This window comes from Diadema antillarum, unplaced genomic scaffold, assembly GCF_040938485.1.
Source record: "Diadema antillarum isolate AM-2024a unplaced genomic scaffold, OU_Dant_1.0 seq00001126_RagTag, whole genome shotgun sequence".
NCBI classification, from domain to species: domain Eukaryota; kingdom Metazoa; phylum Echinodermata; class Echinoidea; order Diadematoida; family Diadematidae; genus Diadema; species Diadema antillarum.
This window is the reverse complement of record NW_027271940.1, coordinates 896,215-912,098: the sequence shown is the minus strand read 5'-3', so window position 1 is coordinate 912,098 and position 15,884 is coordinate 896,215. Positions and strand designations below refer to the sequence as shown.

Genomic DNA, 15,884 nt, shown 5'->3' with positions numbered 1-15,884 from the left:
AGGACCTGTTGCATAAAATGTGAACAATTCTGGTAAGAACTGAAAACCCAGGTTAGTGCGATTCCCCCATTGATTTTACACAGGAAAACTCTGTTAAAAAATCAACATGAGTTTTTCTAAGCTGAAAAGTTTTTGGCAACAGACCCCTGGTTCATCATTTAAGCTTTACAACATTTTTGAGAGCAATGTGACATGGTGTATTTCATTTTGATCTATATTTTAATACGAAAATTTGACATTTACCTTTACATGTTTTTTTCACTTACTAAAAATGCTGTAGACCTGGTAGAGAAGATGCATCTACGAGTATAAGTAAGTTTTTGTTATTAATAATGTGATAATACACGGTCTTGATAATGGTTATGGGTGCTTTTCCTTTTGCGGATTTCAAGAGCTCATGATCAGGTCCGCTTGTGAATGTGCCTTGGTTAGTTTTGATAAAGACTCTGAATACTTTAGTTTGTGTAAGAAAATAATGTTTATGAGAAGTTAATGAGAAATCAAGTTCTCATGACACATCACAAAGATAACACAATGGATGATCCAAGTGGAAATAACTTTAAAGGGGAAGGCTAGTAACTGATCAGTGGGAATAAGTGGGTATGCTGGGAGATGATTGTTCCAATCCTTATGGGATTCATTCAAGAGTTCATTGTATATCTATTGTTGTGTGAAAATGATTTGCTTTAGAATGGTCTCATATTCAAGTAATGTGCAGTTTAATGCTTCCAGGTTAGCGTCCCTGGTCAGTGACGGAGCATTAATCTGCACATTACTTGAATATGAGACCGTTCTGAAGCAAATCATTTTCACACAACAATAGATATACAATGAACTCTTGAATGAATCCCACAAGGATTGGAACAATCATCTCCCAGCATTTCCACTGATTCCCACTGATCAGTTACTAGCCTTCCCCTTTAAAAAGACCTATCATCAACTTGAGATAAAGATTTGAAAATTCTTTACGACATTTGAATGCGTAACAGAACTTTAGAGATAAAATAAAAATGCTAATTTTTCTGAGCGCATATGAGTCTCATCTGTAATAAGACTATTCCTGCATTGAACCATCGCTTTGCATGAAAAGGGACCAGTTGTATCTGGAATTCACTTAAGCTTTTACTAGGTGCTAAATTCATGTGCAAAGAATTGTCCGAATATCAAGGACTCGAAAAGGACATAGTCAGTTAACGAACAACATTATAAAGTTGACTAAATGAATCTAAAAACTTATCATCAAGCCCAAGTCAGCCCTGGCCTATACTGTAAGTAGCTTTACACAGTGCGTTCATATGAAACCCATATATGATTCCGTGTAACTCCGAAGGATGAAAATTGTCCATTTAGGTGATACATGAATCATATTCTGCAAGCCACAGATGAGGCTATACTAATTAAGGCGAAGGAGAGAGTCTCTTTCACTACAATGTGCTGCTCTGCCAGGACATGTAGATACGAACGTCACCAGCAGATCACACGAAGAAATATTGCTTCCGTGTCTATATAGTACACCCTCAAACCAGGCAAAATGAGTTTATGTCATCACGTACGAATTCATTAGAAGAGAATTCATACTGATTTCAGATTCTCAGAGTGTGTCGACGGGGAGATCACAGCGTCCGCATTCTGTCGACTCTGAGAACGGTCACGTGGTGGCAAACTCGTCACCGTCCAAATCAGGGAGTTAGATCTTGTGGAACGTCCGCAGAGTTTCGTCAGTTTCCTGGCCAGGGCTCGTCGAAATGTAGCATAGGTGGTGACGTAGATAATGGGATTCATAGCACTATTCATTTCAACCATTGTCAGTGCTGCTAGGGATATTTTGCTGGGAAATGTCTTCGAAGTCCTTCTCGCGTACACCAGCTCTGTACAGTAAGGCATAAAGCACACGATGAAGACGAAAACGACGACAAAAATGCGAACGGCGACGCGCATGTCCGTTGTGACGGGACGACGCGAATGGATTCCGTTCGCCGGATTACGCGCATCCATGACCGCCTCCTGGCTCCGAATCTGGCATCGTGCCCGATGAGCGATAATAGCAATTCTCAGACTACAAACAGTCATTACACACACTGGACACACAAAGAAAGCAAAGTCTATGAAGTACGTGTACGCAAGTGCATCTTCGTGAGTTGGCTGCAATCCGCAGTGATAGTAATCAACGTCGTATGTTATGATGTGTGGATTGTACATTATGAAGGATGAAGTGGCGGTAAACACCACTATCCACACGAGGACCAAACTGGTAATCGTTCTCCTCTTGGTGAAGATGGCGTGGTAGCGGAGTGGTCGACTCAGCTTCAGATATCGATCGATACTGACGATGATGAGGGTGCAGCCGGACACGCCCACGTAGGCGTACGAAAGGATGACGACGGTGAGACACGCGGCTCGACTGGATCGAACGAGACATTCGCCTCGTAGAGCACAAGGCAGCCCGAAAGGAGTGAATGTGATACCCGTCATGAAGTCAGCTATGGCCAGATTTATCAAGCAGAGTGCTGTCAAAAACAAAACAAAGTAAAATAAATAGAAACAAAGCAGATATCATAGCATAAGCAACTCACAGAACAATTAAATTTATGCGTAATTTTGAATTTCACCAAATATGTTTTGGTGATGCTCGTTATTCTGAAGGTTCGTTAATCCGAAAATGGCACAAGGTTTGTTAATTCGAAAATTAATAGAAGGTGCATACTTTGGACTTACGAACCTTATATTACTTTACCGAAGTGTATTCCATTTTCGGATCAACGAACCTTTGAAATAATGCAACAAATAGTTCGGAGTAAAGAACCCTTTTTCATTTGCAGATTCGGGAATATTTAGGCACAGGGAATTGGTGTGTTTCAGAATAACGAACCTGATTTCATTTTTGTTTTAGAAAACCATCGGAATAATGAATTTCATTTAATTCTTTCGGAACATCGAAACTCCGGAAAGACGTACATTATTTCTTTTTTGGATTAACGAATTTTCGGAATAACGAACCTTGCTTTATTCTTGGATTATAGAAGCTTCAGAATAGTGAACTTTATTTCATTATTGGATTAACGAACCCTTGAAACAATGCCATAAGTGTTTCCCAAATGTTCGGATTAAAGAACAGTTTTTCATTTTCGGATTAGTGAACATCTAGGCAAAGAGAGTTTGTTCGTTTCGGAATAACGAACTTTTGGAATAACTAACCTTATTTTTTCGGAATAACGAAAATTATTTCATGTTCGGATTAACGAACCTTTGGAATACAGAAGCTTCTGAATAAAGAACTACTACTGTCAACGAAACCAGGATACTACCACAAGCGGTAGTGGACATCTCCAAGTACCTGTTTGGTTGAAGAGCTTGGGCGTGGTCCAAAAGATGAAGATTGTCAGGCTGTTACCAATCACGATGACGAGCATGAGCACGAAGGAAAAGGTGAAGAAGGCGTAGTTGGGTGGGGTGACAACGGACTCGTCATCAGCCGCTTCATGGCCGATTGGTAGCTGGCTGGTGTTTGAAAGTTGAAGAGCCATGCTCGTGGAGGTATCACTATGATAATCGTGATAAACATAATGATCCTGGCTAAGCATTATGTGTCATACCTGCGGTCGAAAGTCAAATGATGGCAATCAGTACGTTACGTGGTAAATAAGTCGTAAGTTGTAAAACTTGTAAAAGATATCATGTTCACCTAATTACATTAAGACATGAAAAAAAAATCAACAATAATTTACAGACTGTGTACTTTGCATTTTTTCGCTCTTTGAATCTTTTTCTTTCATCGGCAAATAGCTCTGATCGATGTTGTTATCTAACCAGGGAGGTGCATGGAAGAGAGACACTCCTGATCTAACTCAGACAACTTATAGACAATGATATAGAGTAGAGTCAGAGAAATCTGTAGTCATATTTCTCAGAAAAAGAGAGCTTGGGTTTCGTTTTCTATTAGGGGGAAAGGGTTGTCAAGGAATACACATGGTAGAGAACTGAAAATTTAGACACGATTTATATTCTCCGGTTCCATGGCATTTACTCCTGCAACCATTGCTCCCATGAAATACCTGCACGCTAAATAAAACATAAATTCTACCCACATACATAATCCTAACCTTAATCCTAATCCCCACGTCAAACTAAACCAAAACCCCTAACCCTAACCCTATAGCCCTAAGTCCTTGAAGAATATGAGATCGGAGCAATTGTCGCAGGAGCATATGTCATGCCACCATATTCTCCAGAAGTCAATCAGAGCTTTGATGAATGAAATCGAATTTGACGTGTTGCTGCGGCAGATTTGGCTCCCAAAAGCAACGGCTATAAGCATGAGAGAAAGTGCCGAGATGGTCAAATTGAAGGAAAGAAAACAAAATAGACATATTATTTGCCCTACCGCATGCAGTCGCTGATTTCAGATGCAACTACTACGAATTTACAGTTATTTAAAATATATATCATAAAGATATCATATCATAATTAAAGCATCATGTCCAAAATAAATGTCCTCTTCCTCGGCAGCAGAAATGTCACTGCAAAAGAACAGTTATATTTCAAATCATTATTGACAATCATCTATTTATTAAGATGAAAACTTTCATCGCATCTCTGACGCAAATTGCATTTCATGTCGTCATTCTATTCTACCCTTTAAAAAAGGAATTTGCCGAATAACGGGTGTTCGATAATAAATAGTACGTTTTGAATTAAGAAACCATGGTAATTGAGCTATACGGAGCATAAACACAGCTGCAATACTCACGTTTCCAAGCGCTCTGCACTCCAATAAAACACAGTGTATGCTTCCACAAAGATCGTAAATATGGACATAGAAATTGAACACAAAGATTTATTATCATCCTCCTCATACGTAAAGAACAACAAAAGACTATAATATACGTACATTTCTGACAACGGTAGACAATTCCAGTGGATGAAGCTGTAAAACAAAAGCACAATCACTGTTAATAACGAGGACATTTAACGGTTGGAAGAAACGAATGAGTTGACGGATAAAGTCTGATGAAAGATGACAGAGCTATCAGATCATTGATTGTGTGTTCTGCAACAATTTCCAACGTATCTCGAGTTCATGTGAGTCGTTTACGTAAAGCAGTCCATCAGCAACTCGGTATCCCGACAGATAACTGCCTGATCTTTCCAATTTGGTTGCTTGGCAACGCGCCTTCAAACGCCCAGATGAATCGTTCGCATCCTCATGCCAGCCAAAATGTTTCGCTCTGCCGTCCTCATTACAGTTTATGGTACCATTAGATTCGATCAACTCGAGGCAGTAACTTCATTTGTCACTACTAAAGATTGAACGTCAGCGGAAAGATGTAACTGATACGAGAAAATCAGATAGAGAAACTGCAATATAAAAATCCCTCCATCGTAACATTTTCACAGTTGATACATCAGCCGTGGCGAAGAAAATGCGAGCACGAGCCTGTCAAGCACGAGATAACAAATCATTTAATGACACTACCCTTTGAAAGACGGTTTATGATATCATCTTTAAACAAAGGCCTCATATTTTGTAGGTTGTCTGCCACCATTGGTGTAATGCAGTTTTCATCCGCGTTCGAAGTGTATTGATAAGAGGTCTACTCTCTCGTGGTACAGCGTCATCAGCGAACAGGCAACTTTTCATCTCAACATCATTCTCTTGGAAGAAAGGCGGCTTTTTCTGTCAGCTCGTCGTCGTGCATCACGTCAGACATTGTTTCCAAATAACGGGACCTCTGCTGGACAAAATACTTTTATAGCAAACGGATGGCATTCATAAAGAGTGCGACATGCTTGGACACGTGATGACAAAGGTCAAATTTCATGAAGGAATGTGGAGCACGAAACATGCATGGCAACCGATAGCGTGGATGGTAACTCATTCTGACGTCGTCTCATATTTTTGCAAACAAATCAGTAGACGAACGTTTCACTTCAGTGCAAATGTTTGCCCTTCTCGAAGTGTAACGCACATACACCCAAGAGTCATCAGATGAAATTCCCCTTACAATAAGGTGATATTGATAAAATACTGATAATGATGATGATGATAATGTGTACATTCATCCATCTTAGTAGATACTCCAGAGCATGCATAAGGCAAAACATACTGTGTGCACATAATACGACAGCACAATGAAATTAATATGAACAAAAAAGAAGCTGTAGTCTTCTCATTTGTGATGGTGAATCACATTCTTTTGCAACAATCACATATATCCACACACATACACACACACTCGGACACGCACACACACACACACACACTCACACACACACACACACACACACACACACATATATATATATATAGGTCCTATATAGTTCTGACGGAGGAAGAAGGGCTGCTGGCAGACGTTGCAGTAGTTCACTTTGCCTTTTATTGCTTCCAAGCTTTTCAACCCTTTTACAGGTCTTCTTCAAGGGCTTGGGACGAGAGCAAAATAGCAACCAATATGCAAACACACGAACAGAATAAGGCGAAACAAAAATTGAACATGTACTACGTGGTCAATTTTTGTTTTGCTTGTTTTGATACCGTCATTGTCAAGACTCCTGAAGAAGGCGAAGCAGGCCGAAAATTTAAGTCGAATAAACTCTTGCTTTATTTGCCAAAAATGCATTGCCAGTTTGTTTCTTCATTTCTTCGTGGAGCCAATACGTGAAATCTCAACATGTATGTATATATATATATATATATATATATATATATATATATATATATATAGGGAGAGATATCGATATAGATATAGATATAGATATAGTATATATATAATGAATGCAGATGGAACGCAGAATATATGATTCACAGTTTTTCTTCTGTGGACATGAAATTCATAGTCACGAATTTATTTTCTCGAAGCAATAATATTGCAAACATCTTGCCTGGGCACGTAGATCTGTGTGAGATCGATGCATGTAACCATGTAGCTCCATGATGTAACATTTCGCTAGATAAAACCGAACAACCAGCTACTTTACAGAAGAAAACAAAAATCATATCGCCTAGACTTCTCCTAACTCAGTCGCCCCTCGCCTTCTCTGTTCACGCCCTTGCCTTTGAATAGACACAGGTAGTATTAAAAAACATCGATGTGCATTCAGTGATTAGTGTGTCAACACGGGAATGCAGTTACCTCTTTGCACGGACGAAGTGAACAAGCGCTGACTAAAGCTTTAGGTTTAACCGTGGAGCTATAACGGCAGCTCCATGGTTTAATCATCGATGTCTCAACGGCAGTACTTGAGTCTGACAAACCTTGTCTCTATCCATTAATAAAGAAATGAGCGCAAAGCTAAAGAAAAATAACAAACAAAACAAAGACATAAGTATGCGCCCAATCTAATTTGACGTTGCTATGACAACGGAAAAACCGTATTGGTCAACCGCCCTCGGGACGTTATCGTAAATAGTAACAAAGGAATTCATCTTCAGAACGTTGACTGCTGGTGGGTCCACGGGATGGGACAATATTGATAAATCAAGTATGCCGCGGTATATATATTGCATTTCATTATACAGTTGTAATGTTAAGCAATGAGAAATCGCAACGAAACCATTACGCACCTTAAATGAAATTCAAACGTCTGAACATATTGCTGGAAAACTGATTCATTATTGTGTGATTACAAAGCAATCGTGCTTTTCGAAAACGTAATTGCTCTGACGCAAGAACCTCTCTTTGCCGGAAGTAACGATCATAAACTTGGCTTTTCCACGAAGATGCGAGGCCATAGTAACTAGTATGTATGGTCTGCTTCCCGGAAATGCACACCTACTTGTCAAGGTATATAAATTGTAATTTCACCGACTTAGAATCAATCTCGTATTCATGATCTTTGGACACACATTTAACGAAGAAATTTTAGCGTAATTCATGATTTCAAGTATAACACATGGATAGGAAATATTAAAAAAAAATAACCATAATACGACTCTTTGAATGATTAATATGGCGTCTTTCTTCTCCTTTGATTTGTTTTCGTTCCTAGGGAAGACACTTACGCTGCAACAGCGTCTTTCATTGTGAAGGATATTCAATCATTTACTTCAATTCTTTCCTTATTTCACACCGCTTATCTCACAGTGTTGTCTGTTATGAAGTACATGACATGTTTGTATTGCCTACTACAAGTTACATCACAGTATAGCACTATCTTTTAGTGATAGCGATATTTCCATTTCTCCCCATTTTCTTTCTGTATATGAATATAATATATATTACATGATATTTTTTTTTCTTTTATAACATAAATTACGGTGAAAAAAATAATTTAGATCGCTCTTGATACCTCACGAGGCATTTTGAGCTTTATGAATATTGGTTACAGTACATTGAGACATGCATAGCATACTACTGCTGCATTTCCCATTTCGTAATAATGGGGGGTGTCGAAGATAACGATTGTACCAGTAACACCACGAGTAACAATATGATAACAGTGATAACACTCTCACCTTCTTTGTCGTCAACATCATAAAAGACTTATTCACGGAGAAATATGTCAGGAATTGTAAGAAGACAAAACCATACAGAACATGACGCATGGGTATAGCGCATGGATACGGACTATACTTGCACATGGATCGGGTGATTTTCGTTATTCCGAAGGTTGGTTAGTCCAAAATGAAATGATTCGTAATTCCGACACACATATTTTTTACATTTGTGAATCTGAAAATGAAAAGGGGTTCGTTAATCCGAACATTCGGGCGTTATTCTGAAGACCATTAACCCGAAATTAAAAAAAGAAAAAAGTTCGTTATCCCGAAGTTTCGTTAATCCTAAAATGAAATAAGATGCCTGCTAATAAACCTTTGGAATCACGAACCTCAATTCGTTTTCGGATGAATGAACCTTTTTTTTTCTCATCTTGTTGATTTTCCTATTCCTGACCTTACAGAAACCTTTCATTTTGTAATATCACATATAATTACTGAACAATAGATTTAGCACAATAACACTAGAATCCATATGTATTGTCAAAGGCATATTTGGCCGTTATGATATTATGCATAGTCATTTCAAATAAATTTATGTGGTTGCTCTTGGCGGTATATAATATTTGTTTGTCCCATAATCTGTAAAATAGAAATAGACTAACCAAGATTCTCAGTATCACATTAACAAAGTGTTCAGAATATTTCTTCGTTCATGCCCCCAGGTTTCTCTTGGTCTGACATCAGAGGTTGAACGTGCTTGTTGCAACGTCAAGTTCTTGAGTCATATCGACTCTGACCTTGACCCCGTGATGGTATAACAGTCACTGTCCAAACGTTGGAATTGGATCGTGTTGGACGACCCACGAGTTTCGTCAGCTGTCGAGACAGTGCGCGTCGAAAAGTCGAATAGGTGACGACGTAGATGATAGGGTTTATAGCACTATTTATTTCCACCATTAACATTGCCGCTAGGGAGAATACGCCTGGAAACATTTTTGATGTCCATCTAGCGTAGATAAGCTCCACGTTATACGGTAGATAGCACACGAAGAACGCAAGTACGACGGTGAAGACACGAGCCGCGACGCGCATGTCCGTCCTGCGCACACGATACCGTTGAAGGACTCCGTTTGTCTGTGGATTATGCGCATCTGTTACGGCCTCTTGGTTGGCTATCTGGCACCGCGCATGACGCGCGATGCGCGCTATCCTAATACTGCATGCGGTCATCACGAGCACAGGCAGCACGAAAAAACCGATGGAGATGGTGTACGTATAAGCTCGCGCGTTTATGTTATTTGACTGTAAACCACAGTGATAATAATCTTGGTCAAATACAATAATGCTTGGATTACTCAAGGCGAATGAAATCGTGGCAGATACGGAAAACATCCAGAGAAATGTCAGGCAAACTATCGCCCTCCTTTTTGAGAACATCGTATTGTAGCGGAGTGGTCGGCTGATCTTAAGGAATCGGTCAATGCTGACGATGACTAAGGTGCCCCCAGACACCCCGATGCACGAGTATGACATGATGATCACGGTAAGACACGCATTGCGACTCCACTTGACAAGACATTCCCCGTGGAGGGCACACGGCAGACTGAAAGGCACAAATATGGCACCCGTCATGAGGTCGGCAATGGCGAGATTGATCAAACACAGTGCTGGCAGAGAAACGGAAAACAAAATGAGGTGCAAAAGAAATGACATCAAAGAAGTAGAAAACAGGGAAATGTTGACATGATGTTCAAAATAATTTCTAATATCCTCACATCCGATCGAACAGTATCCTTTAACTTCTTCCTATAAGGGCTGACGTCCACTCGGGCGCGGACAAGCCTAGGAAAGGTTGCCGAAGCAAATTCTGTCAGTTCGGCATCCTGTCCGCGTCAGACGCAGAAAAAGTGTGCGAATCGGCTTGTCCTGGGACATTCCTACATTTCCCAGGAATCTCTGCCCACTGACTGCAAACATTCCTTGGAGTGTCCTAGGAATCACTCAGGAAGAGGGCGAAATACCCCGGAATATGCAAATTTATTTATTTATTTATATATTTCAATATTCTTTTAGCAGGGTAGCCCTTTCAGTTGGTTAACTGTTCTACCAAGGGGCCCTGCTCACAATGGCCCGAATTCACGAAGGTGGTACAAATGAAACCATAGTTTAAACCATGGACAAAAACCATGGAGCGCCAAGTGTCGCATGGAATATTTCGTTACGAAATCAGTCATTTCATCGACGAAATGATTATTTTGTAACGAAATGATATTTTGTAGCTAAATGAACATTTCGTCCACGAAAAAAAAAATATAATTTCGTTAACGAAACGGTCATTTTCGAAATGACCAATTTCGTTACGAAATATTCCGTGCGACACTTGGCGCTCCATGGTTTTTGTCCATGGTCTAAACCCATGGTTTCATTTGTACCACCTTCGTGAATCCGGGCCATTATGTACAGATAAAATATAAGAACACCAAAACAAAGTACAAACAATAAAACAACCTACACTGCAAATCAACCACAAATACTCCAAAACAAAAATACAAACAAACTCAAGCACTATTACTATTACAGCTTGGTAGGGAAATCAGGAAAACATTGCTACTTCACATACCCCCCCCCCCCCACCACCACCACCTTACAATTGTTATTATTCAATGCCTTCAGACTTCAGACTTCAATATCAGTCCTTCATACAAAAAGAAAAAAATAAATTCATATAAGTGATCAAACGTGATCTTGTTAATACAACCGTATGTCCACAGCACAACAGATCAGATGACTGCTGCATGCCACAAAAACAAAACTTCAGTGAGTCTAACCTACTTGCTTTTATTTTTGGCCCAAATATCCTATTTGCAGGGTCATAATCACTAGCTATACATGTCAAGCATGTCCTTAAGTCACATACTTGTCTGCCTTGTGTCTCTTAGATTTTCGATCTGAACTCTGGATTCTTTACCTGTCTGATTGAAAAGTTTTGGTGTGGTGAAAAAGATGAAGACAGTTATGAAGTTGCCAATGACAATGACCGGCATTAAGATGATCAAGAAAGAGAAGAGGGCGTAGTTTGGTTGGAGGATCTCTTCTTCCAATTCACCGCCACGGCTGAGATTCATGGGAGGAAGATGGAGACGTTGCTTAGCATCCCCATGGAAACCACTGACTATTCCGAAGTGTTGCATCTCATGTCCAGTCTGAAAAATGAAAAGGATAGAGATTTATATCTATGTATGATTATGTTAAGTGTGACAATATATATATATATATATATATATATATATATATATATACATATATATCATCATCATCACCATCATCATCATCATCATCAAAAACAAAACTGAAACCAAGTTCATGCTGTATTCACCAGCAGTTTTGTTTTTGATATTATCACGCCAACACGTGGACAACTTGCTCAATATATACATAATGATATGATATTCAATTCAATCAATTTATTTCTCATGCACAAAAGAGTATATACACAAATTCATCTACACATAATTGCACATCACATTTACGGAAAAATAGAAATAAAAAACAGAAAAAGAAGATAATTGATTACATGAGATTTGTCGAGGCCGATTCCCTTACAATGAACGTGATGCAGATTACAATCTAAAGATCAGAGATACATTTGAAGAGTACAGCACCTTACTGAACAGCAAATAAGAAAAGACAACACAACAAAAAGCAAAAACATCGAATTAATCAGGACGAGCGGCTGCGAGCGGCTGTTAAGAACTTTTGGTATTTTGAGGAATCATCTCCTCCTATTTAAGTGAACACAACACGAACCAAAACAAAGCAAAACAAAACAAAGCTCAAAAACTTCAAACAAACAATGTTAGTTCCCTCTGTTTTTTCTTTGTTCACAGTCAATTCTTCATGTATATCGAGAAGTTTGAGTCGGACAGTAAAATGCAAAGTGCTTCATTAGTTACCTACAATAGAGCGACGAGAATTGGATACGGGAACCCTCTGCATCATCTCCAGTGTCAATGTGAATCGGCCACCATCTCATTCTCGGTAAACCTATCTCATTTGAGATCACTCGGGATCACAATCCATCCTTAGAAATGTATATATTATGCAGATTGTCTACGACTTGCTTGAGTCAATGATCCGATAATTCTTGTCACATTCGTTCAATCTCAAGAAGTCCATTCACAGCGTATACCGTCGACGGACCAGAAATGCCAATTTCGTGTCGAAACGCGTAAACAAAATGGTTATGAACAGAGCCTGGCTGTCGTGAGCTCAAATAAATCACCTGCAATGTTCACGAAGAAAGTGCAAAATAATGCTCTCAGAGTGTGACATTTTCTCCTGGTTTACCAATGTGGCTCGGGTCTGCATGTCATCAGGTGTTTCTTGATCCTGTGAATTATGTCTGGACCGAACCTTTGCTGATCCGACTAATGTTGTAAAAAGCCTTTCTGTTTATTGGTCTCGGGGTAGATTACGCGGGCCTGCATCTCCATTGATTATACATAAAGACTCTGCGGTTGCCATGTCAGAAGGTAATCATTTATCTTGAGAGAGAGAGACGGCTTCTCTAAGGTGGTGATACTTATGACGTCATAAATAAGGTGTCAATATACAACATGCCCTCTTTCTGCGCACACCACCTGTCATGTCAAGCTTTACGAGGACAAATCTTCTCACCTTTCCGTCTTAAAGTACATACATTTTTTCTGTATTTATGTATATATTATATATATATTTTTTTACTCCTATTAAGTCACGATGCATCCAGTTTTGTATTTACTTTGGACTCTTTTCCAAAGAAGTGTGATAGGCTCTTGCTGCTCTCTCACAACGAATCAATAATTTTTATTTCATGATTGCGAAACTGTGATGATCGTTGTTTTAATGTGGGAATAAATCAAATTAATAAATTTGTCTGCGATCGTGTTATTCACGTCATTCTTTGGTGATCACAAAATGTAAAATAGACCGTTGAATAGACTCGTAATCACATTCATCTACGACTGATTTTCTTTTTTCAGTAAAGTTTCCATCTGCGTGATTTCGAAACAGTGATGGAGCACATTAATCTCCGACGGTCGGACGTAGGCCTACTCATTGCAGCACTATCATTACCCCCACAAAAACCCTTGTGTGTGGCGTCAAACCGACGACGGTCTCCTGTAGTTTTTGATGACTTTTGATAAATATCCCATTTAATATGTATAAAGTATGCGTACATCACGTTATAAGTCACGCTCACAAATAAGGGTTTACGTCACAGTATATAACATTTCCTCTAAGAGAACACGAAGACATGTATAATAGAAAATACAGTACAGATATACCGCGTATAAAAGTCCTAACTCTCTCTCTCTCTCTCTCCCTCTCTCTCTTCCCCCCCCCCTTCTCTTTTTCTCGCTCTGTCAAGCTGGCAACGAGCTATAAGAGATTGGATGTTAAATCACAGTTTCTAAGAAACGTCTTTTTACAATATCTTTGGCTGTAAAGGCACAAACATATACATGCAATATACATACTGTATACTACACACGTTGACACACATTCATACATACGTACATACATCCCTGTGATATTCCTGTGGTCCGATATCATGCTATGCAATGGAGAGAGAAGGCCGAAAGGCAGATCTCCTCGTCACAGCCTTTCTCATCAGAAAACCAAACCCGATTCTAAATAAAGCAAGCTATAAATGCAGGTTATACTCTTGCTAATCTATCTCGAACCTAATGAGTTATGACCTTTTTCCTGAGCCTTGGCACGATTTCGTGACGCTCCTTGACTCTGCACAAAACTAATTCTCGTATACCCTTTAGACAGAGAACAAAAAAAAAACAAAAACAAAACAAAACACTTGCCTCTACCATTACCGTGGCAACCAAGAACTCCACGCTTCTCCGCCACTCAGATATTAGAACACGCATTCCTAGTCCCGTTTTCCGTCGTCGATAAACATAATAACGGGTCTGCTTTATTCGCTTTCAAAAGTGTTATAATATAAATTAGATTACAACTGTAAACGGTAAGATGTGAACACAACTGCAATATAGAGCGACAAAAGCAGCGATATAAAAATAATTCTGCTTAATATAGCAGAGAAATGGTGAGCGCAAGAAGTCGAAATCAGATCTTGGATTGTGGACGTGAGTTTACAACAAAAATAACCTAACCATTATTCCAACCAACTGGTGATTATTTACTCTCCGAGTATACAAGGGACCAAAGCACTTAAGATAATACAACAAAACTTCTACAGACTGTTTTTGTAATTACAAAAAAACGGTTATGTTTTCTCTTTTCTCTCTCGCTCTCCCTCCCTGATAGTAGACCAAGAGGCAATAAACCCCGCCTTGTGTCTACATTCACCATGTTCAATGGTGATGTTAACGTGACTAACAAAAGGCATGGCGATGGAACAAGCAAGTTATATGCTGAGTCGAGGGGAATGTGCATTCCAATGTCTTTTAATTGCTAAACATTTCAGTACTTTCGCAATGATTGGCAAATGAGGTCATTTTAAGAATATTGGTTTGGAAGGATTTTTTTTTTTTTGTGCGCGTTCCCAATTAATCTAAAGAAAAATAGAAGAAAAAATCGTTAAAAATATATGGAATGTTTCTTGATATTCGTTTCACCGCAAAATTATGTTGAGGGTATCATAAATCAACATGCATTTGTATTTCAGGGAACCTTTAATAATGTAATTTTGTCTCATTCTTCTGCGTTTTTTTCTCTTTCCCTCTTACTAAGTCAATCTATTTTCCTCTCTCTCCCTCTCCCGCTCTCCCTCTCCACCTTCCCTCCGTTAAGTTATTCTTAATCCTTCTCCTTATACCCTTCTCTTAACTGCATAAACCTTTAATATTTTAACACCTTATTAATTTCTTTTCCAAAAACTCCACTTTATAGCTTTCTCATATTAAAAATAACAACAATCCATTAACAATACCAAATCATATAATAATCAAATCTCATGTAACATTACTATAATCACAATAAACTAAATCCCGAATCCTTTTTTATTTTCTTTATATAAGCTTAAGCATAACACTAAAAAAACTTTGCTAATGTTATAAATAGATAAACAAACATCCTGTCTAAAATCATCAAACACTATACATTATATAGGCCTGCTCATTATAAATCAAACCCCAAATACTTTTTTTTTTTCACAGTGTCATGTATGTAGCTAGAGCTTTGACATTCCACTTGGGTTCTATACGTGCATTAGGCCTATACATGGCATAAGAGTAAACAATAGATATTTCAGACATGGCCTGGATGTATGGTTTCATTTTTGCCTGTTTATCCACGAGCCTTAGTATGGAACAGATTTTCTTCTTGTTTTCTTTCATAACTATAATTATGATAGAACAGGTGGGCCCTGTCTTATAAAACTTGTGACAGAAATCAATCAATCACAAATCTCTTGAAAGCTACAATCAAT

The 15,884-nt window shown here is 38.8% G+C and overlaps 1 protein-coding gene across 1 annotated transcript; it reads right to left on the bottom strand.

The window, feature by feature from the left end:
- Window positions 1-1,572: 1,572 nt before the first annotated feature.
- Window positions 1,573-3,524, bottom strand: LOC139743982 (adenosine receptor A2b-like). Its single transcript, XM_071654449.1, has 2 exons — window positions 3,335-3,524; window positions 1,573-2,507 (listed from the first exon to the last, which is right to left on the bottom strand). Exons 1-2 carry the CDS (start codon window positions 3,522-3,524, stop codon window positions 1,573-1,575), a joined length of 1,125 nt encoding a protein of 374 aa, XP_071510550.1.
- Between the last annotated feature and the right edge of the window lie 12,360 nt (window positions 3,525-15,884).